At 37.7% G+C, this 27,532-nt stretch overlaps 1 protein-coding gene across 2 annotated transcripts; it reads left to right on the forward strand.

Moving 5' to 3' along the window:
- The first annotated feature begins 1,722 nt into the window (after positions 1 to 1,722).
- FAR1 (fatty acyl CoA reductase 1) lies at positions 1,723 to 27,532 on the forward strand. Of its 2 annotated transcripts, none has more exons than XM_009892665.1 (11): positions 1,723 to 1,913; positions 5,084 to 5,259; positions 8,061 to 8,240; positions 10,879 to 11,056; positions 12,117 to 12,161; positions 12,275 to 12,393; positions 13,791 to 13,858; positions 15,495 to 15,666; positions 22,656 to 22,785; positions 24,882 to 25,009; positions 27,061 to 27,532. In XM_009892665.1, exons 1-11 carry the CDS (start codon positions 1,725 to 1,727, stop codon positions 27,221 to 27,223), a joined length of 1,548 nt encoding a protein of 515 aa, XP_009890967.1. In that variant the 5' UTR covers positions 1,723 to 1,724; the 3' UTR covers positions 27,224 to 27,532. The 2 variants fall into 2 exon arrangements, with proteins under 2 accessions (XP_009890967.1, XP_009890968.1); XM_009892666.1 differs by lacking the exon at positions 15,495 to 15,666 and adding an exon at positions 15,997 to 16,165.

Below are 27,532 nucleotides of genomic sequence, written 5' to 3' on the forward strand. Positions count from 1 at the left end.
AAGAAGGTACTTAAAATAAGATTTGGAGTGTTGGACCAAAAACCATAAGACTTTATACCCAGACTTCTGAAACTGGGGTTTGTGCAGGTGATAACTAATTTCTGGGAAGTAATCATTTAGAGCTTGTTCAGAAGCTTCATCGTGGTGCGAGCATGTGAAAAATGCAGCACAGTTGCTTTAATTATGGCAGGTACTGGAGATGTAGACAAGCGTTCCAAAAATATTTACTTAGTTTTCAGGCAAAACGTGCAAATTAAGTCTGTAGTTGTTCACTCTTAACATACAAAATCTCGCATGTATTCCCTGGTAAGTTCCTTCTTGCAGTAGCCTGCTGTTTCAAAAGAACTAAGCATATTTAGAAGTTGCATTCCTTATTCTTGAGTGGTAGGTGAAGAAAGGCTCTCATCCTGTTTAGGTATTCAGGGTTCTTAATTCTTCTTTGCTTAAGAAACATTACATCTGTGTTTAAGGAAACTCACTTCTGTTCTTTTTTTAGTATCATGGCTTTATGGAATCTGTCCTTTATGGTAGTGGCTTGGTCATAATGGTTTGTGTGTGGATCTGCTATAGGAGACTATAACTAGACTTTCACTATATCAGCTTATTTTTATAAGTCTAATTAGAAAGATCGGTAAAGCGTGGTGGAAATGTATCCATATGCTACAGTATTCTACAGTCAAAGTGAGCCGTTCAAGGGTTACGGTAAAGATGTTGGTATATCAGACTTCACAGAACGGCTTGAACTCTGGCCTGAGGCACCAGTTGAGTCCTAAAGGTTGTGGTTCAAAAACCACATTGGTGTGAGAAATAGCAGTATATTTGTCCTTAGAAAGTCTTTTAGTTTCCAGTATCTAGAATTAGGCATAACTTCCAAGTAGTTGATCAAGGGAGGGGAAAGAAATAATAATTCTCATGGATAACTTCTTAACTGAAGCAAAACCTACAACACTTTTGAGCTTTGTGCTGGATTTGAGTAACAATCCCTTGCACTTCATTCTATTAGGAGGTGTATTTGGCTAACTCAAATATCTCGTTAGTGTGAGAATTCTAATCACTTATCTGGGGGGGAAAAAACCCAACAGACTTAATTGATGAAAAGGTTGGAAACCTGTATCTTTTGTGGAACTGTACAGTTTTTTTGTAGTCAATATGAAACCAGCAGATCTTGTACCAAGCAACTAACTATACCTTCTCTCTGGCCTAGCATTATTTGTAGGAAGGCTCAGCCTAACACTGACAGGGGACTTTGCTGACACAGGCAAAATACCAGGGCCAGCAATTGGCAGATGCCTGGCTCCCTGTCTTCTGTCAACGTATTTGAATTATCTACGTGTGATTATATTTTAATGATATGACCTTTAGTTTGCATGGAACAGCCACTTAGAGTGGTAAAGGACCATGCACATAGAGGTAAAAATAGACTGAAGTGGAGCCATTTTGCTAGACAGAGCATCTAATTCCTTAAGAGTCTGTTAACAGTGACAGTTTACAAGAAGTTCTAGGATGACTGTAGTGACCCTGTGGGACTCCCTTGGAATGTGGTGAAAAAAGACATCTTTAATTACTCGTTATAGGTTTAAAAAAAAAAAAAAGGCCTGTTAAGCATCTCTTTCAGGTATGAGATTGAATGTTTGCACCTCTGCTGTTTATTTATACCTTCTGCAAATCTGAACTCCCAGAAGTTCTTTAATATACCTTTGTTTTTAACTTTTGTTAAGGTCATCATGGTTTCCATCCCCGAATACTATGAAGGAAAGAACATCCTCCTGACAGGAGCTACAGGCTTCATGGGAAAAGTGCTTCTGGAAAAGCTGCTCAGATCTTGTCCTACAGTGAAAGCAGTGTATGTGTTGGTAAGACACAAAGTAGGGCAGACACCTGAAGCTCGAATAGAAGAGATTACAAGCTGTAAGGTATGTGTCATATGCTCACGAAGTACACTTTTATCTTCCTTTATAATGTTCCCATTTCATTTTGAGAACAACTTTGGTTTATCTATAGCAAAATATTGTTGTTAAATGTTTTTTCATTCTAACAGAAACATAAAATCCAAGACCTGGCAGTGCTTCTATAGCTGGTTTTCAAGCTGTTAGTCTCTAGCAAAGCCAGTAGTGGAAAATTATCCTGTATTTAATTCAGGAGGAGGATGTTCAGCTGTAATGCAGATTTGAGAAGTAAAACACCTGAGTTAAAACTTGTTAAGAGCATATATAACCAAATGCAAGAAACAGTGTGGACTGGGAGTTATAAGATGGGATTGAGACCCTTCTTTAGATCTGAAGCAAGTCACTTTTTATCTTTGTGCCTTATTTTCTTCTCTTCAAAATGAGGCTTAGTACTTGCTTTTTCTTGAATATGTTATTGGATCTACCAGTAAGCAAGAATGTGTGATCTCAACAGGTTGTTTAAATAGCTTATGTTTGTAAACGGAACAGAAATGTTTGTCTTAACTCTCTGCCACTCTCAAAGGAAAGAAGTTCCTCCTCATGTTTAGCTGGAGCTTCCTATGTTCAAGTTTGTGCTTGTTACCTCTTGTCCTATCACTGGGCACCACTGAAAAAAGATTGTTCCCATCCACCTTGCACCCTCCCTTTAAGTATTTATAAGCATTGATAATATCCCCCCTCAGTTGTCTTTTCTCTAGACTAAAAAGACCCAAGTCCCTCAGCCTTCCAGATCTTCAGACTAATCAGAGATGAGAAAGGAGAAGCTTCTCAATCCCCTTTTTGCATACATTATTACCCACATAAAAAGTGGGGAATACTTTGTCAGTGAGGAGAGCAGCAGTAGTGTGCACTGACTTAAACTTCAGTAAGACTTAAACCTCAGTATAGCTTTTGGGAAACTGAGGGGTTGTAAAAAGCTTTTAAATTTGAGTCCAAATCTTCTGCTTACAGTCTGTACCAACTCCTGCTGAGGTAACAGTGTCCTGGTAAGCAGGACTACTGCTCAAGGTAGCCCTACATCTTAGTCCCTAGAGTAAGGACATAAAGGGATGGTTTTGTACATCTCTGCAGAGATGTAGATAGGGCCAGATGTTTGTTCTGTCTTCATCACATGGTTAGACAAATTAGATTGAAATTGTATTGTTTAACTGGCATTAATGTAATCAAGATTCTTCCAAAAGACCTTGAAAATTTTTAATAGGATCTGTTGTCTTAAGTTGTAAGGGCCCTCGCCAGTGATTTTTCACAATTTGGATAGACTCACTTAGTGTTCTACAGATGCTTGGATGTTCTGTTTCTTGAAGAGTTTAAAATCTGAATGGGTGAATGTGATAATTAAAATAATTGAGCTGCAATTAGTGAAAAAATGTTGAGGTTACTACTTGCTTTGGACTTCAGATATCTAATTCTTCTGTTAATTTGCCATGTGCTTTAGGTGTTTGTTCTTGTTCTTTGTACTAGTATCAGTGCTAGTATGAGGTATGTAGGAATAATAGATGTAAAAAGGGACAGAACAGATATAATGTACAAACTAAAAGTACTGAACTGGTTCTTTAAGTGCTTATCCATGGGACTGCTTTTCTAGTATAATGTGTGGTATGACACATTAATATGGTTAAAAGGTAGTTGCTTCAGTTCCTTGGAGGCAGGTGCCATCATTGCAACTAAAACCAGCAGGCTTATTTTCAAAATGACAGGTGGCTTCCTCCCCTTAGGTGAGCACTGTTTGCTTGTACCTCTAAGAATTGCAGAGGCTTTAAATGCTGTCTTGGCAGCTTTCTCCTTTAAGGTTTCATGTTTGGGAAATCAATTCAGGACCTCTATCCCTAGAGATGTCCCATAATCTCACTACAGCATTACCACTCCTACTTTAGGTGGCCACACAGTGAGCTGCATTAGCTCACAGTTGAGCTGAGATATATCTACCAAAAAAGTGTTTTGCAGCTGGACCCCTAAGCTGGTATGGTCACACAGCTATTGGGCTGCTTGCTATTGCCAATGCAGGAGAAGCAACGTGAAAATAAAGAAGTAAGGAGAGGAACCAATCTGTTTGGTACCAGTACGAACTTACATTGCCTTAAGAGTCATGAAACTGTACCTTTAGGTGGCTTGCTTTATAGTTCACAATGACTTACTTATCTTCATTCTGTAAGGAAATGTCTCTTAACTATTTGCACTTGGTATAACTGCATGTTTTGGGGGAGCGGGGGGTGGGAAGTACTGCTGTGATTTTGATACATTTTAGGTGACTTGTGTTGAAGCAGTTGCTAGGATACCACCCCTGTACAATTAAGAGGGGTCTGCTCTGGTGAAACTTTCAAGTGTGTTTTATTCCCAGAGTACTATTTTGCTCAGGAAAACCTGCATACTAATGAATGTAAGCAAGATAAGGCAAGAGTTTTTATCTGTGTGTGTTAAGCTAAATTGTTAGAACCCAGTTAATTATGAGGAAAATATATGGTAGAATATAATATGGGTGAGATTTTCTCAGTGAGAATAGTTGAACACCAGTTTAAGACTTGATCAGATGTTCTAACACGATATGCAGCCTTTAACCCTGTCTTTTTTTCTTTTAACTAGCCAGAAAAACGATTTTTAAGTCTGGAATTTCCTCAAAAACTGGCATAATTCCGGGATAGCATTTCTTAAATCACTTCAGATTTTTAAAGCTTGATGAAAGCTTTCTAACCCTAAAAACTAGCATGACGTGTGCAAGTCTATAAGAATTTGAATAGTTATTATCAAGCCTGGGAATTGGGTAGATCTTTCTCTTTCCTTTTGCTCAAAGAAAAGAGATTACAGTATTCAGACTACTCCTTAAAATTTCTTTGAGTCCTGGTGTCTAATAGAGACCGTTCCTTCTTTCTTATGATATTGATAGAGATCTGGTTTTAAGGATAGGGATGAGTAGTAAAAAAAGAAAACTAAGTGCAAATCGAAATCTTCTGAACCTTCCACCTTCTGTACAGCACATGCAATACTGCTTTCACGGTGACGGATACAGCGCACAACTTCATCGCTGAATATGTTCAGGCAGAAAATGTGGGGATTTTCTTCACTTCAATGAAATGTGTATGTCTCTTACCTTCATTGGCTTTTAGTTTGAATTTTTAGTCCTGGTTTTTTTTTTTTGACAGCTCTTTGACAAGTTGAGAGATGAGCAACCAGACTTCAAAGCAAAAATAATAGTAGTTACGAGTGACCTTACACAGCCTGAACTGGACCTTAGTGAACCAATCAAGGAAGAACTTATAGAATGCACTAATATTATATTTCATTGTGCTGCTACAGTCAGATTCAATGAAACGCTAAGGTGAGTCTAAAATTCTGTATACTCTCGTCTGGTAAACCAGTAGTACTCAAAGGGAGGAGAGTAAATCAAATGTCTGCCCAATCTTGCAAGTACTCGGCCTATCAGGCTACTTCACCTATTCTGATATTTATGTGCTTGGTAAATGTCATGATGCCCCTTAAGGTAATAATTTTTTCCCCAAAACTTATCTTAAGCTGTTGAGTTTTCATTTGCTCTCCTTAGGAAGATGTAAGCATAGTATTTAGATGTGCTTTGCTAGAGGATATAATTAACTCTCTTAATGGAAAAGTTCACTATTTTTCTTTTTAAAGCTTTAGGCAAAAAGACAAATCTCTTATTAGCACTTAGAAGCTAAATGAATTATTCTTGTAGTTTTGCTATAGGCCTCTCAGGATTTGTGTGGTGGTTTTCTGCTTTGTTTTTTTTTGGGGGGGTGGGGGGGGAGGTCATTGTGTTGGTTTGTTGTTGGTTTTTTTTTGGTGGGGTTTTTGTTGGTTTGTTGTTGGTTTTGGGTTTATTTTGTTGTTGTTTTGTTTTTTTTTTTTTAACTAAATCCCTGTGCCTGAATTTCAAAGTCTTTCTGAAGGGAAGCTGTTGAGCAGACTGGGGAACATGTTGCTATTCTGAGTCTTCCGAACATCATGTGTTGCTCTGATCCTCTGGGATGGGTAGAAAGAGTACGAATAAGCTGTAGCTATACATACTGTGCTCACTAGTAATATTAGAGCTTTTTCCCTAGTGTGTGAAAGGGAACGCAAACTACTCCCTTAGCCTTCCTTGTTAGAAGGGGAATGCATGTTTTCAGAGGATAACTTTTTGCCAAAACTGCATATGGGGGAAGTTGTAGCACTTGCTCTCTACCTGATGAACAAACAGGAGATTAAGTACTGCTCACATTTCTCCATGTCTTCAGAAAGTCCTTCATTAAGAGCAAAGGTTTGCATTGGAAAGAGTAGGGAGAAGTAGCTGCACAGGGAGAAAGATGAAAACTAAAAGTTGAAAACTTCTATATTGTACTGAAAACTTATTAAGGAAATACTACAGAAAGGAGTACCAGATACAAGAAAAGATTATATTTGCTTTCAATGACTGGATTTAGTGTTGAAACAATAGAATAAATATCCAATTTGGGTAAACAACTTCAAGGAATAGCTCCAATTTTTATGGTGGGAGGGGAGGCAATAAAGCAACTTTGAGATAAAACGCTTCTCAACTCAGATTTTCTTTCAGTTGTTACAAAGGCTGGCACTACCTCTCTAAGAATCCTATACTGTCTGCTGAAATGTTATAAGGTGGCCTGTGTTTGTGACTGTTTTATGGTCGTGAAATGTTAAGGAACTGCCAACCTGACAGCCTAGGGCGAGTTTAAAGCAATTTGGAAGACTGGAATGGGGTCTTGGTATAAAAGCCTCTGGCAGGTTCTGCTTTCTTGGTGGGCCCAGTATGTTGTTCAGCAAAATAGAAAATCCGAGCGTTTCTTAGGTGCTCTGTCCTCAACTCTTTCCTAACAGAGGTGCTGGAATGGTTGGAGGAACTTTACAAATTTGAAGACTACCTAGAGCAGCCTTGATCAGATGTTTAACAGAAGTAACTAATGTAGAGTTCAGAATACTTGGCTTGGGGACAGCGGTAGGAATAAGGTCAAGAAAGCAAAATACTTGAGCTTATTTCTGAACTTTTCCTAATTGGTACTTTCTGTACACTTCTGTATCTTAAAATGGTGTGTACAGGTCTGATTATGAACTCCTGTCTTTGACTTCCTGAAAGAGGCAGTGAAGACTGAGAACAATAGCTTAAAAAAAAAAACCCACAAACCAAAAACAACAACAAAAACCCCCAACAACAACAAACCACACCACTAATTTATTCAGAAGTAACATTTTCCATTGGTGTTAATTGCTTTGAGGTAGTGGTCCCCCTTTTCTGTCCCCTGCAATGTTTCAGTAATAACATGTGATAAAGCAGTCTTAAACTTAGTGCTTATTTGGGTGGACCGAGACTTTTTTTTGTTGTTGTTAATGTAACACTTTATTGCAAAGATTTTGACAAAGCTTTATTTAGCTGTATTCTTGAAACTTAGTTGCTTAGTACACTGTACGAGAAAGCTAATTTCTGTAGTTTTATAGGCTGGAGAGAATATCAGAATTGTATAAAATAATCACAGTAGTTGGTCAGTAAGCTGTTTTTTGATGGGAATTGTAGACTTAATAACACTGTAAGAGAGTAGGTATAAGACCTCTATATTAATGAGCAGCAGTGCAGTTGGAGGATGAAAGTGTGGTTCTTGGTGGTTCCGTTCCCCCCCCTTTTTTTTTTTTCTTTCTTTATATAATCCTGTTGTGCTAGTGAGCTTTGTGCCCTCCTACAAGAAGATGCCAGTCTCCTGTAAGCCTTCCTTCTGAGTTGTTGACCTAACTCAACTTGAACTAGGAAGTTCAGCGATGCATCTCATGCGGCAGCTAGGTGTTGTGTTGCATTGTTTTCTTCACATTATGAAAAATGTAGGATTGGGATTTAGCTGACTTTCCCACTCTAATAATGAAGTATGAGGATGCCAGTAAGAACGGGGTAAAAGTTGGGAAAATTATCCTGAACCTTGAGAGATCTTCTAGATTAAGACTGTGGCATGTTGTTCTAAGCAGAAAGTTAGGACACTGTGCTGCTTTTTTTGGGGCATTGGCACATTTAGGAATGCTTTATATACTCATCACTGAGGCATTTAGGAGTGAATTGACTAGTTATTTCTTTTTGCTAGATTTTTGTCTTGCTTTCTGCTAATGAAATTTCTGTTTAATCAACAGAGATGCTGTTCAGTTGAATGTGATTGCTACACAACAGCTCCTCTTCTTGGCACAGAGAATGAAGAATCTGGAAGTCTTCATGCACGTTTCAACTGCCTATGCACATTGCAATCGAAAACAGATTGAGGAAGTAGTTTATCCACCTCCTGTTGATCCCAGGAAACTGATAGATTCTCTTGAGTATGTGTTAAGTTTTATGAAGCTACTTCAGTAATCTATAACCACTTGCTTCCTAGTAATGAAGTACCAAAAATGGTTAGGAGCCTGAAAGATGAAGAAATTAGCTTATGCTGGTCCATTGAGTCTGACAGCATGGCTAACACTTGCCTTTTCTGTAAAGCAGATGGGCTAAGGTTTTATGGTCACTTTCAGCTGAGCTAGGTGTGGAGTGGTACCGAAGGAGATGGATGCTCGTATCTACTCAAGCCTCCAATATGCTGAGAGTGGTAGGTTTTTAGCTGTATGATGAGCTGAATCAGGAGCTATTAGAACCAAAAAAAGCTGTGCTGTTACAAGTGTGCTAGCACCAGCAGTGTGAAGGAAAGGGATAAAACCAAGACAGTCCCCATTAACAGCAGCCTCCACTACATCTTCCTAAATGCCATTGCGAGATCAGACTAAGATACTGAAATAATATTACGTAACTGCTCAGAAACACAACTATAGAATTAATTCCTTTAGGTATTCAGAGACTGGAAACATCAAAAATCTGTTTTATGTAGCTTTTTAGTCTTGAATTGGGCATTGCTGGGGGGAGGGGGAATTACTCATTCTGTGGTTTGGTGGTTTTTTTTGTGTCTATTAGCTGTCCTGAGGTCTTATTTAGTAGCTGTCAAATCCTAACTGATATGGGTGGTAAATATGGGATAAGTCAAGTGTAATGTAATAAGTAATAATCTCAACTCTAAATCGGTCTCTCCCTTGTTCCCTGTCATACAAAATATCACCCCTGTAAGAGAAGTATGAAAACTAAAAATAACTAGAAAGTAAGATACCTTCTTTAACTTGTTATTATAGATGGAAGAGTACTAACAGTAAGAACAAATGAGCTACTACCTAGAATGCACATTGAGCCAACCTTTTTTATAATGTTGACTTTACATACACTTTAAAATGATACTCTGAAGTAGTCATATTTTTGTTTATCTTTGCTTTTCACAAGCAGGCTAAATATAACAAACTAAGGTGTTGGGTGGCTGAGGCAGATAAAATCCAAGTCCTATTTTGAAGTGGAGAACACCAAAGTAGCAGTAGTTCAAGAGGCACATCTCTGCACTTGTGTGCTATGACTGAAGGTTATTACAATTTTAAATACAAACTGCTGTATGAATTGGGAAGCAAGATGAAATTGCAAGCCTTAACTAAGTTAAGGGGAGAAACATAGTGCCCCAGCTTGCTTCAGAGGTGGTGTGTGATAGCTTAATACCACAAGGGTGGAAGGTGATGCTCGCAATGTGGCTGGGACTCCTTTGCAGTCACATCAGTTTCTAGATCACTTAATGCTGACTGAGGTGTGCACCACTGTCTGAAGGACTACCTTGCTACGCCTGCGCTTCATGTTTGAGAACTTAGTTAATGGAATTAGGATTATTGTAAAGGAATGTACTACTTGCTCTATAGTTGGTATGTAATAAATTAATTAACTTGGGCAGAAAAGTAAATAGCGGTATGCTTAATCCACTGGACACAATGTGCAACTGTTCTCTCTTTTACAGAGAAACTTTTTTTTGTTTCAGTCTGTACACTTTTTTCTTTAAAAGAGAAAAAAATCACGGTAACACTAACAACAAAAGAAAAGAAAAAAAGATTTAATATTTAACAAAGTTCATAAATGTACTTACTTTCTACAGTACACCATATAAAATAGTTCCAAAACACTTTTGAACTGGAATATGCTCTAGTGAAAGACTTTTTTTTTTTTCTTGGCACTTACTCTCAAATGCTTAGGTTTTATGATTTAATTTGAAACAAAATGAGCATGCAGTCAGGATAAACAGTCTTCTGTAAGTTGGTAGTAATGTCCTTAAGCAAACCAGCCTAATGACACTGCTGCTGTAGGATCTCAGATACAACATATTTCCTTAAGATCCCTTTTCAGAAGGGTTCTACATACACAGTTGACACCTTATCTTAAACAGTGTATAATCAAAATGAGTAGTAGGCAGGGTCTATTAAACTTGATTTTTTTATTTTTTATTTCTTCTGGCCTCTGGATTCGCCTTCAGTTTAAATAAGGAAAAAACCCCTAACTCTTATATATTGATGAACGGTATTTTAGGAGGCTACGTTGTTTTAAAGTTAAGCATGGTATAAGCTGTCAGTAGACATTTATTGTTTGATATGCAAATGCTTATGGAAATGTTTTACAACTTACAGCTGTTTAAGGTAGAAAGAAGTATGTGACATGCTAACTTCTGTGGAAGCTGGTGTTAAATTCTAAAAATCAAACTGAGATTTTAAGAGTACTAGTTCAGTGTTAGATACTGGAGTTGTTGCAGAAACATGAAATACAGAACTGAGTTTTTAACTATTGACTGAATATTTTCACAGAATTTCTTGTTATTCTGTGCTTATGCAGCTTCTAGGGGAATGCTATGGCTTTGGTTTTAGTGTGGGGTTTTTTTTGCAGTGTTGTTTTTTTTTTGCCTTGGGTGGTGTTTTGAAGAAGACATTGGATTTTTATGTTACTTTCCAAAGTATTTTTGATTTATCTGGTTATCCTTTTTACATACTGCTTTTGTGCTTCTCCCCCCCTCCCCCCGCCCTTGGTGAAGCAGCATGTAGTAATTTTCACTTGCCTCTTATTTTCTTTCTTTAGGTGGATGGATGATGGCCTAGTGAATGATATTACTCCTAAGCTGATAGGCGACAGACCTAATACTTACGTATATACAAAAGCCTTAGCCGAATATGTAGTACAACAAGAAGGTGCAAAATTAAACATAGCCATTATAAGGCCATCTATTGTTGGTGCTAGCTGGAAGGAGCCTTTTCCTGTAAGTCACTGAGTTTTCACCTGACTATCCTGCCTGTAAACTATAGGGCACACTGACAGCCTGTTTATCTAGTGACCTTCGTAGAGGAAAATCTATTAGAGTTGTGGCTTGGTTGCTTCTGGATAACAACTCTGATATAAAAGCTGTCAAATACAGTATTCTTATGTGTGAAATTTAGGGATAATTTTTTTCTAATGATAGAACAATACACTTCTGTCACAATGGGAGATGCTATTTCACACATGAAATAAATTGTCAGCTTTTTACTTCATGAGTCTGGGTATCTTCATCTGTTTTTCCCTGTTGAAGATGCTTTGGTACGTCAGTAGTTGCAAAGGGTGACTAAGAAAATTGGGCACTGTGGGACATAAAGATGTTTTGGCTCCCCTTCTTTTAGTCAAACCCTGTAAACTTTGCAGGGGATAGCGTAAGTTCTATGTACTGTATGCTATATTGATATATAACATATGTGCTGTATGTTTGCTCCTGTATAGGAGATTGGTGTTGGAATAGCTTTTCCAGTGACTGAATGTATCTTGAGCTCTTCAAATCCATATAATTACTTTGCATACCCTTTTGAGTATGTACAGTGTACATGTCAAACCAATAAGTATATAGTGTCTAAATACTGTTATTAAAGTTGGCCAAGAATAAAAAAACCCTAATAATTGATAGCAAAACTACTTATCTGCCTTCTATGAGTTGCTAGAAGCTAGTCTGAAAATACTTGTAAACTTGAATACTTTGAACATAAATGTATTTTTGCAGACAATGCCCTGCAGTTTGTTTATTCACTAAGAAATAAACAAGCTAGCATCTCACTTCAAAGGACCAGTGAATCCACAGGTAGATCTCTTGTTTGAGTCATAGCAACTTGTTACATCACCAGATTTTGCTGTGCAAGAACTTCATTTAGAGACATGGAAATTAATATCTTTCTCCTCTTTATTCTCTTTTCCCTCCACCCCTTAACTTGTAGAAACTTCTCAAATTTTCACTTGAAACTGCTGACTTCAGTGTACTCTAACCAAATCCTTTCCCTCCCCCCTGTTCATAATAGGGATGGATTGATAGCTTCAATGGACCTAGTGGTTTCTTCATTGCTGTAAGTAATGAATATACTTAATTTTTTTTTCCTCTTTTTGGAAGGCAGCAAAGCTTCATGTGTTTTACTGGTCGGTCTTCTGTCTCTCTTTCTGTTGTTGTTTGTTCTTTAAGGCAGGAAAAGGAATTCTTCGAACGATGAGAGCTTCCAACAATGCTGTAGCAGATCTTGTTCCAGTAGATGTTGTTGTCAATGCGACACTGGCTGCAGCCTGGTATTCTGGAGTTAATAGGTATAACAGGTGACAATAGACAGTACTGAGTAGTTTGAAATTATATTGTGTATTTTAATAAATCAGTCTTCTATTGAACTTCTGCTGACGGACATGGTTTAGTGGTAACTTGGCAGTGGCAGGTTAACAGTTGGGCTTGACGATCTTAAGGGTCTCTTCCAAGCAAAACAATTCTATGATTCTAATCAATGTCCTGCTATTCGCATAGAACAAAGGAATCTAAGGTTCTATAGTGTTAGGCCTCAAAGTTTAACTGTTCTTCCTCTTTGGCATAAGGAAGTTATCACCTACTGTTGTATGAGCTATGCCTTAAAATCATAAAGTCATAGAATGGCTTAGGTTGGAAAGGACCTTGAAGATCATAGAGTTCCCCCCCCCCTGCCATGGACAGGGACACCTCCCACTAGACCAGGTTGCCCAAGGCCATGTCCAGCCTGGCCTTGAACCCCTCCAGGGATGGGGCCTCAACAACCTCTCTGGGCAACCTGTTCCAGTGCCTTACCACCCTTAAAGTGAAAAAATTCTTCCTAATGTTTAAACTAAACCTGCCCTCTGCCAGTTTATATCCATTCCCCCTCGTCCTGTCACTACATGCCCTAGTAAAAAGTCCTTCCCCAGCTCTCCTGTAGGCCCCCTTTAAGTACTGGAAGGCTGCAATGAGATCTCCCCGGAGCCCTCTCTTATCCAGGCTGAACAGCCCCAGCTCTCTCAGCCTCTCCTCATAGGAGAGGTGCTCCAGCCCTCGGATCATCCTCGTGGCTCTCCTGGACGTGCTCCAGCAGGTCCATGTCTTTCTTACGATGGGGACTCTAGAGCTGGATGCAGTACTCCAGGTGGGGTCTCACGAGAGTGGAGTAGAGGGGCAGAATCACCTCCCTTAACCTGCTGGCCACAGTTCTTTTGATGCAGCCCAGGATCCTGTTGGCCTTCTGGGCTGTGATTGCACATTGCTGGCTCATGCTGAGCTTCTGGTCAATCAGGACCATCCCCCACCGAGCCTGTATTTGTGCTTGGGATTGCCCTGACCCAGATGTAGGACCCTGCACTTGGCCTTGTTGAACTGCATGAGGTTGGCTTGGGCCAACCTCTCCAGCCTGTCCAGGTCCCTCTGGATGGCATGAAATGACTTCCTGGGTCTTGTTCTAATCAATACAATCTATGGTAACGTAGGTAATGTCTCTGGAAAAAAAAAGAAAAAAGAAATATGATAGTTAAAGAAGGTGAAAGATACTGGATGATATAGAAAGCAAAAAAAAAAATCATAATATGAGGCTGATGCTTTTTGCTCCATGTAAATGATGCTGTTGAGGGAAAGGATAACTTTGGGCATGTCTTTTGTCTGTGTGTTTAAAAGGTAGCTTGTCTTCTAACTTGCTCTTTTGTCTTTTTCTTCCCAGACCAAGAAAAATCATGGTATACAACTGTACAACAGGTGGCACCAATCCTTTTCACTGGGGTGAAGTTGGTATGCCGTGTTTCTTTTTTTCACAAGCTCTAGTAGAAAAATAAAGTCAAATAATAAAAGCACAGGCTATAATCAGTGGTCATACTTAATTTTTATTGTTGAAATTAGTATAACAGCCATACCTCTCAATTCTGCAGTGTATTGTGCTTTTTCATTATCTTCTGTTGTTAATTCTCTCCCCTTGCAGCGTTATCACTGTTCCACTTTGTTCTTGGGGTTTTTTTATTCCATTATAACTTAAACTGATTTTTCTGTTTGCTGCTGCCACGATCTAATCTGCAGAGTGTGGGTAGTGTGTAGAGAAAAACACTGCTCAGAGGAGCAGTAGTTAGTGATGTTGGGTTTAATGCCAACCTTACTAAACACATAGGGATAAACAGCCCACATCTAGATGTTTTGTGCTTCTGCATAATTGAGAGGTATGGTCATAGTTTTGCACTTGTGTAGCTCTTTGTTGTGTTTTGGCTTAAGTTCATTGTTGGTTGAGGTGGCTTTTTTAATCTTCACATAGCTAGATGAGACTTCAACCATTCATGTACAAGGAAAAGTCATCTTTAAGAAAGTATGGCTACCTATTTTCAACTCTTGGATGCCCTGACTTGAATGTAATCCACATGCCAAAAGCTTTGTAATAGTCTTTGTTATAGATAGCAATACAAGCTGGCTGGCATGGTAAAGCTGTTTATTAGCTTTCCGTTTTTTAGAAATGGAGTTCTTAAGCTCAGATTATTTTTTAATTTCAGTTAACTTCTATACTTAAATCTTTTATTTCTCTTTACTACTTTCTTCATGCTTTTTATTTGCTTTTCACCATTTTATGTGTATCTGTATTTATAAACCTTATGGCTTTAGCCAAACTTGGAAGATTGCTGACTTCATTTATATGCCAATTTTAATCAGGGTATTTAAACACTGTCTATAAACAAAAGCATAGAGTTACAAGAGATGATTAAAAGGAGAGTGAACTGCAACATAACTTTTTAAGACACTGATCCTACGTATCTGTCCTGTACAGAAACTCCTGTCAGCAGGAGTTTCACACGGAGTCCCATCCTAATCGCTTTTTTCTTAATGCTTAAATATGAATGCGTATCTGTCCTGTACAGAGTTTTCAGATGTCAGCAGGAGTTTCACACAGAGTCCCATCCTAATTGCTTTTTTCTTAATGCTTAAATATGAATAAGTTTAAAAATGTCATTTGAAATGCATTTCAGATGCTTGCAAAGTCCTCGGTCTGTTTTTAAATTATTCTTCACATGAGATCAGAATAGCCTTCCTCATGAAATATAGATGACATTTAAATAGCTTTACATGCTATATAAACTGAAATTGCTGTGAATTTTTGAAACCAACAACTTCTAAGGTAGGGAAGAGGAACAGAAAGAGAGAAGCTACAATAAAATATGATACTGAAGATAAAGGCATAAAAGACCTCTTGATTGTAATAAGAACCAGTTCAATAGTATTTTAGGTTAAAAGCTTATGACTTTGTTGTAGTTTCTGTGGATTGTAGAAGAGTTAGGGTGGTTATTTAAATAACATACTGACGTAAATATTGTACACTGTAATGTACTTTGAAAACCATTAAATTTTACATGGTTATTATCAAAGCTGTTACACAACTTTTCTTTCTCAGAATACCATGTAATTTCTACTTTCAAGAGGAATCCTCTCGAACAGGCCTTCAGACGGCCCAATGTAAATCTAACTTCCAATCATCTTTTATATCATTACTGGATTGCTGTAAGCCATAAGGCCCCAGCATTCCTGTATGATATCTACCTCAGGATTACTGGAAGAAGTCCAAGGTAATGGTGACTAGCTCTGTCTTGTCTGTTCCTCCGACTTAAACAAAGCTATGCTTACACTATGATGTATATTGATTACTCTTTTAATTTTTTTCTTCCCCTGAATGTTTTGTGACTAAAGCAGCCTCTTTTTTTTTTCTTTTTTTTTCCTGAGAACAGGTCCTTGAATTCAAAGTGACTTTGAACTTTCTAGCAAAAATGGGGATGTTTTTGTTGGATAGTTTGGGGGTTTGAGTAGTCAAGGTAAACAGAATTACAAGATCTAGCTAGTGATGTTTGTTCTTGAATAAGAAATATTCAAAATATGTTGATTCTTATTTTTTCCTACAGGGTACCACATTAATTTGAATTACAAGAAAAATCCGTTAGAAAATGCAGTAAGGGACCCTAACTTTATTTTCCAAACCAACGCCTTCTTGCGTCTGTATCAGATTGCAGTCAGTCAAATGACTGCATTTTTGCACGATCTTTTGCTCAGATTGACAGGTCATAAACCGTGGTAAGAAGGACAGGGCTAAAAATATCTTGCTGATCAGGTGGTGGAGACTTGCGATGAAGACATGGCATGGGCACTACCAGATTTACTAACTATAAGCAATAACAATCCAGTGGCTGCGATTTGAAGAGATTAACGACTGGCTCGACAATGCTGTCCAAGATACGTCTCGGATCAGAATCCTAGTCAGTCATTAAACTCCAGGAAGTGGCTTGCATTAAGATTGTTGTTGCTATTATAAACTGAAAATGGAACGGGAGACGGAGTTTATAATTGCGGGTTATTCCTGTAGATGATACAACTTGATCTGATATGTTGGTTTGTATCATCTCAGCATTCCATTCAGTTTATAACATTTACACTAGTATCTGGTTAACTTCCTAAGTGGTGAAAATGGCATAGCTCTGCTAAATAGGCTAAACTAAATTATGTAGAAGGAATATAAGATGTCGCTTCAATTTGTTTCAGATTTGTCAAGCCATATGAACTTAACTCATTGCATATGTTATATTTTCAAAAATATTTGTCTTCAAACTCTAAAATCTTCACTGTGGTGACAATGTGTTAAGACAAGTGAGTATTCATTCATTGTCCTGTAGTCTAGGTCCGTCTTACAAGGACGGCAAAAATTCTGTACCAGGCTTGGCACTGGATCAGTAGAAGGAAGCCATGTAAGTGGTTTGTAGGAGAACTGCCTTGGGTTCTATTGTTCCAAGCCTACAATAGCCTAATACACACAGCAACCGTAGTGGTTAGAGTCTGTGCCTGTGTAGTAATCTTTCCACATTAAAAAGATGTAAGCTCTTCAGATCAAAAGAAGGTATTGAACATATAAGTTCCTAGCTTTTAGGTTCTTTTGCAATTTAAGTTATTAATAAAAATTGATAGAAAATCCCTGACAGGTACGAAGACTTCATCACTCACTAAAAATAGTTATACTATAACCAACTGACTGTCTTTCAGATGATTAGGTAGTAGTGCTGCCAGAATCTTGTTGGCCTTCAGAAGGGGTCTAGTCTCTTAAGTGTTTGACCAGTGGGACTAAAACAAAGCTGTGAATAATCATGTGATTTAGAACACTCTTAACAGGTTTATATTATAACACTGTTATGTTACAGTGTATTACATAATATATAATTTTATATAATTAATTATATAATAGTGTTTCTTTATATATATTGTAACACTAGATATCCAAAGACTGAATTTAGAACTTTAATCAGTACTCATAGAACTGGTGATAATAAATATGTATTTTCTATCCTGTGAAGTATTACTGATACGAGCATTCCTAATTAGTTTAATATAACAGTGGGTGGGTGAGTTCCCCATTGTGCGCTAGATTTCCAGTTTGGGGGGAAAGATGGGAGATTCAACTAAAACAAGCTATTTTTCAGTCACTAAGGTTACTGAAGTGCACATGAAAGAAAAGCTTTGAAGTTTGATACCCAGCCCACTTACAGGAATATATTTTTCATTATATAGTGTGCTTTTTTTTTTTAAGCATTTAAAAACTGGGAGCCTGCAGTAGAAGCAAATAACTGTACAGATGAGCAAGATGTGCAGTGTTAAATCTAGTGGGCTTCAGGTGTTGTTTAATGACAGAAGAAATTTGAGACAGGTCTTTACTCTTCCATTTTTTTTTTCTCTAGTCTTCTGGATCAAGGTACTTTGAAAGCTGCTTTAGCTGATGGGCTGGAGACAGTCATGGTGTAGGGATATACTACTCTTGCTGTGGTCATTCTGTCCAGGTGACAGCATGGTTTTAATTACCAGGTAGCATGTACTAGGAAACTCTTAAAGTCTGGAAAACGTTATTGCAGATCTGTAAACTCAATAAAATGCTGTTCTCAGTGAAGAAGGGCTGGCTTAATCTGACTCTTCTACCACAATTTAGCAGAAAAACTTGAGCAGTATAGTGAAAATGTAGTAAATCGGCACAAGAAAACTCAAATTCTGTGCTAACTTGACAGGTCAATAGCCTGCCCTCTCTGTGCTGAGTCTGAATACACTTCTGAGGCCTTTATTGCATACAATATAGGAAAAACTAAGCAATGAAATTATTGTGTAGGTTTAACTGTACTGTTGTCATAGTGTCAAATATTTTACTGCAACTGAATGAGGAATTTTTAACAAGTGGAAGAAATAGATCAGGCCGATGACCCCTCAGAAGTAAAGGATTATGTTCATAATAATAAAAATATATATATATATTCCTGTTCAGGGTTTTTTAAAACTTACCTGTTGAAATCTTTCTGTGATATGACATGATTTTTTTTGCACCTCACTTATGGAAACAATGTTTTTAATGAGATGGAAGTCTTTTTGCTGTTTTTTGCATCTAGTTGAAGGTTCTTGAATTTAACAATTCTCTGATAATATTAACAGTTAAGGAAAGGGAAGGAAGAAATAATGCATATAGTACGTCTTCCAAATTTTGTAGCAACAACATGCAATAAGGATTGGCATAATGAAGATTTAATATTTTATACTAAATACTTATGTTACAGTATTGTGCAATTACATAAATAGTGGTGATAATCCTTAGCATCCAAGTTTAGGGTAGTGTTGTCAGTAGCTTGCCACAGACACTTAGTTGCATGAAAAGCTTATTAATTGTCTAATTTATTTTAATATAAGGCATAGTTGTCTCTTGTAACCTTGCACAGTGCTTAGCACAGCAGAATCATATGTTATTTAAAAACAGTTCAGTATATTTGAAATCTTAAAGCCTTTAAAAATACTCACCCAGCAGATATTTCCAGTTACTCTGGATGAACAGAATGTGGTATAAAATATTTAATGTTGTAATTCTGGGGTTTCTCCAGCAATTCATTTCCTGTTACTGCTTCTTAGAAAGCTAAAGGGAGGGTGTGGTTGATATATGTCGGGAGGTGTAAAGGACATAATTTCATATCTATCATTTCAATGTAAAGCTTCTTAAAACTTAACATGAAGCACCTTTCACATAGTTGCTGTCTTACAAACCAGAAAGGAGTTAAGAGTACACTTTTATTGAATAGATTAATGTGTTTTTTCCTCTTGGAAGCACTTTTAAGTTGTGCTCTTGAAGGAACCACAGAGCTGCTGGGAAGACAAGAATTCCAATTGTATGTCTTACACTTCAAAATTTACAGCCAAATGAAAATGTTAAAACAAATCTGAAAGCTTGTTTTATGTATTTTAGAGGAATCTTTTAAAAATACATACATAATTAGCCATCTCTAATGCTTATGCAGAGACTTGCAGATTGGCAGCCTGTAGATCCACTGAAGGATCAGTCTGTATTTAGCGTCAGAACTGCTTTTAGCCTGGAGACAATAGGTTGAGTGTTAGATGTCTTCAAAGTGCAGTCATAGCGTTAAGCCAGGCCGCTTGCAGTTGTCCGGTATAGAAACGTGCCCACCTAACTTACGAATAATTGAATTAACTATTGCTTAAAACTTTTTAATTCTGTGATGTGCTTCTCAAACTGTTGTAATGTATTTAGCATTAATGGCAGTAAGCACTGCCTAGTAGAGGCAAAATTCTGCCTTGTATCTAGGTGAAAGTTTGGCATGCTGTCACACTGACTTGCTGACTGCCGCTAATGTTCAGTTCTTTATAATGATCAGCAGGTGTGACTTTTTTCCTGTTTTCAGCATATGAAGGTGTGATTCAATGCTTGACATTATACTGACTGGTTATATATAGCTTTGATTTTTGATATGACTTCTATCCAATGGCTATTTCTGGAACAACCTGTGAAGTGTGTATTTCAAAACTACAGGTTGAGAGATAAAGTTCCATTATGTGTATTCATGCTCTTTTCTGAGTCGTGTGTGTATTCCCATTTGCAGGAGGAATATGGTGCCATTGAAGTTATAAAACTTAGTCTGCCAGAGCTACACAAGTGTCCACTAAATGACACTCATTGATGACATCTCTGAATGAGAGGCTTTCACCATACCTCTTTTTCTTCTCAGAAAAAAGTGTAGTTTCGTGTTGATTTAGTGCAAACTAACAAACTGTCACCAAGAACATTGGTCCTCTTCTGCCAAACTTTGTAATTGATCTAGCGGTTGAGAAAATGTGGAGACTTTTGGTTTTTTCGGCTGATATATCAAGAAACTAAACCTACAAAGGAAAAAAAAAAAAAATCCACTGATGAATTGAATCAGCTGGTTGTGTGGCCAGTCACTAAATCCAATTTGAGTTGGAGGGAGGGAGAAAAATCTGCAGCTGAGGTAGAACAACTCTTTTTTTAGCCACTTGATTTATTTATTTACTTATTTTTTAAAGCAGCTTAGCTATGCTCTAAAACTATATCTGTAAGTAAAGACAGCAAGATTCCCAGCAGAGGTTAGTCTTTACATTAGTTTAAATTTAGTTTAGTTTTTGTTTATGGAAAGGAGTGAAAACCAATGTCAGTGGCCAGTAACAAGCTCAAAATCTACACTTGTCTAATCAGATATTCGTTTGCACCATTTAGTATTTTGCAGGGGCACAAGTTTTTTCTTAAACTGTAGCAGTCTAAGCACTCTAAGTAAAACTCAGCTGCTTTTCCAGATTAGCATAAGATCACAAATTGGGGAGGCACAAAAGGGCAAGTCAACTAAGTTAAATAATCTTAAGACTGTCAGTGGACAGACCTCTACAAAAAGTTTAAGCACTTAGCCAGTGTGCCCTGTTTGGCACTACTTTTATCCACGCCATTTTGCTATGAGGTCTTTCTGGATTATCTGACCAGTGAAATCTTTGCTTTCAAAGTTTCAAGTTCTTTTCTGATTTTTTTTTTTTACTTAAATAATATGCTTTTTTTAATGTTTGGTTCAGTCTTGTTAACACAGGATATGTTTTGGATGCACAGTCTATATTCATAATTATTTTTTAATCAGAGGAACTCTGGTTCAACTCAGCTCCCACTGTTGCCACCTTGCCCAACTGGTGGAACTATAAACAGGTGTTTGAAAGCATGTAGAAATATTTACTAATGAAATTAACTGATGGTCTAATATTTGAATACAACTCTGAGTCTGTAGATAGGTTCCTATGGAGTTTAAAGAAAAACATTTGTGCTTTTTGTGCTTTAGAGATACTCTACTCTTCTGTGTGTCTCTGCAATTTGTATTACTCCATTCCATGAGCAGAAAAAGAGGCAATTGGAAGGTTCCCTTAGATGCTGAGATGCCAGTCATTAGTGACAGTAGGGGACACTAATGCGATGCAAAATACTTTCTTTAGAAGAGTTTCTTGGACAATATGCTATATCCCTTCTACAAGTATGAATGCATCAAGGCAGCTTTCGGAGAAAAACCAGTGTTTTTTATTGCTTCTATGAACTTTATTGGACAAAACTTAACTTCAGAAAGCCATTTCCTGTTAGTGCTGGGTTGGTCTGCTTTCTTTGCCTCTTCCCCACCCCTTCTCACTCTGTGCTTAAAATGATCAGTGTGTCCTGCTATAAGGATCAAATTGGAAGCGGTTCTATGAGATGGAAATACCTCCAGCACCCAAAACAGGGATTCAGTAGCATTAGGTTATGTGGCAGTTAGTTAGTACTTATTAAAATTGAGCGACTCTCTCTAGCCCTGTCACCTTGATACAATTATTTTGTCATAAATGTGGGAACTTTGCATCTGAGAGACTGGACAACTCACTTTTTTTTTGGGGGGGTTTACTTCAGACAGTCTGATCAAAGAGAAACTTGCCCAAATTGATCCTTATAACATAATTTCTCTGTATTCCAAGTGATGATTTTGTAGAATTGCTTCCTCTGCATAATAAGGGATGGTGGAAGGTATTTCTGCATATTTTGAAGTAGCATAAAACTGATCACCTGATCAGCGGAGTTTCCTATGGTCTGTTTGTGCTCTTAAATATTTTCCTGCCCTTTGCTGCAGAAGCAGTAGGGTTAAGAGGCTAAGTCATATTTCTGGTAGTTTTAAGCCTTGATCTCTTAATGACCATAATAAACCAGTTTTGTTTTCTTACAGAGATCTGGTCTTGCACAGTATGCAGGAAGATCAGGGGAACTTAATCTGTTGCTTAAAGCTGTCATGTGCGTATGTTCTGCACTGTGCAATTTGACTCTCTCATCGAGTCAAATTGTTCAGTACAGCTAGATATTCCAGTATGCTGCAGTGAAAAGTGTTCTCTATCTGTGTCCTAAACTAAGAGTTACCAACAGAAGACAACATTTTAGTATCCCTCCTTTCTTTGGGGGGGGGGAGAAACTTACTATTGCACTGGGAAGTAGGATTAGGAAAAAACACTGTGCTATAATTTCTGATTCTATATAAAGATTGGACAGCCAAAGTCCACTTTAATAATATGCAGAAATACCTCCTTGATTTAGTGTAACAATTTTTGGGTACAGGAGCAAGATGGGATATGTTAACAGAGGGGTGTGGGGTTGGAGGGTAAAAAAATTTACAGTCTTACTGTCTTGTTTTTTCTTTTTTGAACTAATCTTTACTACTGTAACCTGTACATTCCATGCCTTGGGCTGTAGGATGATGAAAACAATAACACGTCTTCATAAGGCCATGACGTTATTAGAATACTTTACAAGCAAGTCTTGGATCTGGAATACTGAAAATATGACTATGTTAATGAACCAGCTAAACCCTGAAGACAAAAAGGCAAGTACCTGTGTAATGCGGGCATGAAGACTGAAAATGAAATAATAAGCTCACTTATTTATTGCAGTTTTAAAAACGCAAATTCCCTCATGCATTTGCAACAGTTTTGTCATCTTTAAGATGTCTTTCCTATTCAAGTGTTTTCCAGAATCTAGTTCTATAGGTAAGTTGAAGAAAAGCTGCGAGACTTCTAAATAAACTGTCTAAAAGTAGGAAATAGAGCAGCTTCTGGGAATTCTTGTGTGGAGAAGATTTCTGCCCTTCTTCCCCCCTCTAGCCTCCCCCCAGCAACTTGAGTTCAGGAGAACTTTAAAAAACAAAACCGAAACAACCCCAGAGCTTTGGACTATTAGTATTTGCAACTAGCTGAATTTTCAGTAAGATGCACATACAGCAATAAAGAACTAGTTGTTATGGCAGCTGAAACTTGTCAGGGTTTGGGCAGAACTAGCCAGGGCAGCCTGACAGATGCTCTCCCCTACCTCCCTTCAAAGAGACAGGAGAGAGAGACTTGAGTTTAGAAGGAGCTAAACGACTTTAATGAAATATTAATAATAAAATAAATTAAAAAAATGAAATGTATACAAAACCGTATTAAGTTCCCAGGATGACAGTCCTGTCGCTGGCTGGCACTGGGGAAGTGCCATACTGGACTCTGGTGGATGGGAACTGGATTCCAGATGTGGATTCAGGATCAGGGTCAAAGGCAGGTGGACAGACAGAGTTCTCCTTGGATGTCGGCCATTGAAGAAAGAGGGCTGACCCTTTGATCTTTCAGCTTTTATACTGAGTGTGAGGCAGATGGGATGGAACACCCTGTTGGTCAGTTTTGGGTCACCTGTCCTGTCTGCTCCTCCCCGCAGGTGGGACCCCTCTATGCTTTTCCACTTCCGACCCTCCAACGGGGCAAATAAGAGTTGGCTGCCCTTGGGTGTTACAGCAATAACTCATCAACTACGTAGGTCTTACCACTCTGAGAGCGAACAGTGTCTGCACACTATGCTCCTAATTTCAGTAGTTAAAAGAGCCCTAGCTAAAAAGATACTGAACAAAATTGGTCCTGTTTTACATCAAACCAGGACAAAACTCTTCTTTACTTTTACATTCTTGCTGTGATGATACATTATGGAAAATAAAGTTTAATTGAGAGATTCTGATAATTTACCACTACTAGAATAGTGTTTAGCATGTATGTATTTTATGTCGTGACTAGAACTACATGCTGACCTTTAACTTGCAAACAATGCTAACTTACAAAGACTCACTGTGGGGGATTGTCTTCAGAACTGTAATGGGTTTATTTTTCATTGTACCTTATAACACACCCGCCATGCTGTTAAGTAGCTTATTTGAAAGCATGGACTTGGGAGTTTAGTGTATGTATAACAACTTTTAAAGCTGAATACAGTTTCACTAAACAAAACTGTTTGCTTGGGATCCTATGATCTTGCTTATTCTTTTACGTAAAAGAAAATTGGCAGAGTTAAAAACCTGCTAGGAAAATCTTGGTATTTATTGGGACTTAAATGGCTGTCATTGTTGAATCTTGAGATGAGGCAATCAATACATCAGTGAAAAAATTGCATTGTGAATTTACTGTAGTAACTTCCTCTGCCGAGAAAGATACTTACATAGTGCTTAAAATACAGCTGTACAGCTATGAGCACAGCTACAAGAACTCTGGGTTTATCAAATAGTAAACTTGGCACAAAGCAGTGTTTATTGTATAGCGTATTAGAATTATGTTGTTGGTTAAAAGGAAACAATATAATAGTAGTTATTTCTAGAGTGGAATTTCTTACAGACACATGAAATGGGAAAGCAGTGCACTTGGAAGTGGAGGGAAGAATATTACTGCTGAGGAGGAAAAATAAGGCATGAAATGGCTGAAATTTGGAAGAGGTGGTATAAGAAGCTAGTGGTTGAGTCAGAAATGGGATCTAAATCTGCACCGTTCTTATGATTAAGGACAAGATAATTCCAGTTTGTCTTTGCAAGAATATTAACTGGTATAAAGGCATTTATTTTCCTTTAAATTAGTAGATATAGCAGGTACATTTTAGGCAATTAACAGTGAAAGCTTTTATTTTAAACAGATGTTTAATTTTGATGTTCGACAACTACATTGGGCAGAATACATGGAAAATTACTGCATGGGAACAAAGAAATATGTGCTGAATGAAGAAATGTCTGGCCTCCCTGCAGCTAGGAAACACTTGAATAAGTAAATATAAATTTTTATTTTCCTCTTTATATTTTGTATGTTTTCCTGCCCTTCACAAGTTTTGCTTTTCCATGTTATGATATAATTGTTCTTGATAGCACCTGTTTAGGTCCTCCAGAATTTGTCTATTCCAGTCCAGTGGTCTGAAGTGGTTTCTAAAGAAGTCGGATGTCCTCTTTCTTGTTTTATTTGTTGTTCCTGAGTTGCTCTCAGTATTAATAGTTACAGTATTAGTCTGAGATTATGGTTGTAGCTGTGATAACTATTGTATACTGTAATCCAGGTTTCTGATTTTACCCAAGTACCTTTTGAAAGGTAAAAAGGTCCGCAGTAACACAAGGTCAGAATGGATTGTTCAGTTAAGGAGGTTTAATAGAGCAATAATTATTTCTTCTGGGAATGTGATCTTTTGAAGCAGGTCAGTAAACAGGTACGGACTTGCCACCTCAGAGCAGGAAGCTTTGATGTTGGTACTCTAAGATGACTTCTCTTAGCCTTTTATCTGTGGCTTAACTCCTCTAACTTGTATGCATTGTTACTGTTCAGAATTTTACTGGCTCAGTTGCCCTTGTTTTGTTCTTGGCTGATTCATATAGACAGTTGTAGACTTTTTGATTTGTCTTTTTAAAGAGTGAAATAAGTGATTAATCTTGTTCTGCAGTCCTACTTCACATCTGCTATCCTGGTGGCACAAAGAGAAGCGGTCAAGGTCATTACTTGTGTCATTCTTCTATAGACAAGGATTTGCAGTTGTAGAGTGGATTGTCATGATACATTACAATCTCAGATATACTTTTGAAAGATGGTAGTCTTTGATAATGGTGGGAATAGCTGAAGAGGTGTCCCTTCCTGATTATTTTTTTTTAATTTAGATGCTGTTAAAAAATGCACAGAATTTATTATACAGTTGCCATTCTCTGTACAAAGGATCATACCAAAAATAACACGAGAAAATAGCCTTATATTGGAGCAGCATCTGGTTGCCCCGAGCTCTCAGTTTATAAGTGGATTGTTTTGCAAGAGGTATAGAGTCTAACATAAATTTACTCTGAAGTATTAAATTGGTCTCTTCTGTTACCATCTAGCTCTTAACTTTAACTAATCTGAACTTGAGGAGTCCACTGCTTCAATGTTAACCAGATGTGGCAGCCTAAGGGACTTGGCTTCTCTAGGAAACTACTGAGGAGAATTTTTCCTCAAACAGAAAAGAGGGCTTTGCTTTTGTAATACAGAAATTTAGACTTTTTTTTCTACGAATAAGGCATGTAGAGGAAGGTCTGGCTATAGTAGCACCCAGCCTACCTGTACAACAAGATATGGGCAGTGACCATTTCCTTAAAAAGAGCTGCCTTTAAAAAAAACAAATTTTCATGATCTACTGAACCAAAAAGATTGCTCTGTTTCTAAGAAACCCGAAAAACTCTGGTTGCCGTTTGTCTTGAAGCGTCCATCTTTACATGTGAGAAGATTGCTAAAAGTCACAGTTGCTCTAAAAGGACACTTAGTTTCTCCTAATATTTAAATACAGTTCCCTGAGAAGGAATGAATTCAAGATTGCAACGAAGACTCTGGGCTCTGTGGCTGGAAAATCCTATGATGTTTGGTTTTTTTCCTGTCAGCACCAGTTGGAGTTACTTCTACATATTTGTGAAGTTTTAAATATGTGGAAGGGAGGAGGGGAGCTCATAGTGCTAAATATTTCCTTGGTTTTGGGGTGGATGGTAGCTTTCTATAGGTAAGTTACTGTGTGTGTGACCTTGGCTTTATGAGATTTTTAGCAAGCAGCTACCAAGCAGAAGTACATGTGGTTAGCTACAGGGTTGGCTCTGTTCCTTAGTCCCACTTCTCAGCAGTGAGCTATGGAAAAGCCTTCTGTGTTTGGTCCTTCACTTACCAGCTTACTTCCATCACTCACTTAATACTACTCAATGTATCTGGAGGTGAATAGATTAACAAATTAAATTCTACGTTAGAAGTTAAGTTTTAGAGTGTTCTTTTTCCTTTAAGTCCCAGCACCTTGGCTTTTAATTATTTCTTTCATTTTTCCGTAGGTTGAGGAATATACGCTATGGCTTCAATACAGTTCTTGTGATCCTGATCTGGCGTATCTTTATTGCAAGATCACAAATGGCAAGAAATATCTGGTACTTTGTGGTTAGTCTGTGTTACAAGTTCCTCTCCTACTTCAGAGCCTCCAGCACTATGAGATACTGAAGAAGAGAATTTAGCATTAGAACATCTATGCATATGGTGGTCTAACTGCACAAAGCCTGTAACATGTACTCATCTCACTTTGTAAAAGCATAATTTCATCTTAAATTGGAGTGCGAAATATACGGTATGGTATATGTAATGTTAGTTTTGTATCTTCCTGGAAACAGAAAAAATAAAAAGGTCAAGTGCCAGGTTGAATTGGCATTAGACAAGCATTTAAGTAACTTTAACTCTTTGACCTGGGGAAAACGTTTTAGACCACTGACCAACATAACTGTGCAATTTGGAACGTGTTTGATTGAAATCTGC

The sequence above is a fragment of the Charadrius vociferus genome, unplaced genomic scaffold (genome assembly GCF_000708025.1).
Source record: "Charadrius vociferus isolate BGI_N301 unplaced genomic scaffold, ASM70802v2 scaffold19, whole genome shotgun sequence".
NCBI lineage: Eukaryota > Metazoa > Chordata > Aves > Charadriiformes > Charadriidae > Charadrius > Charadrius vociferus.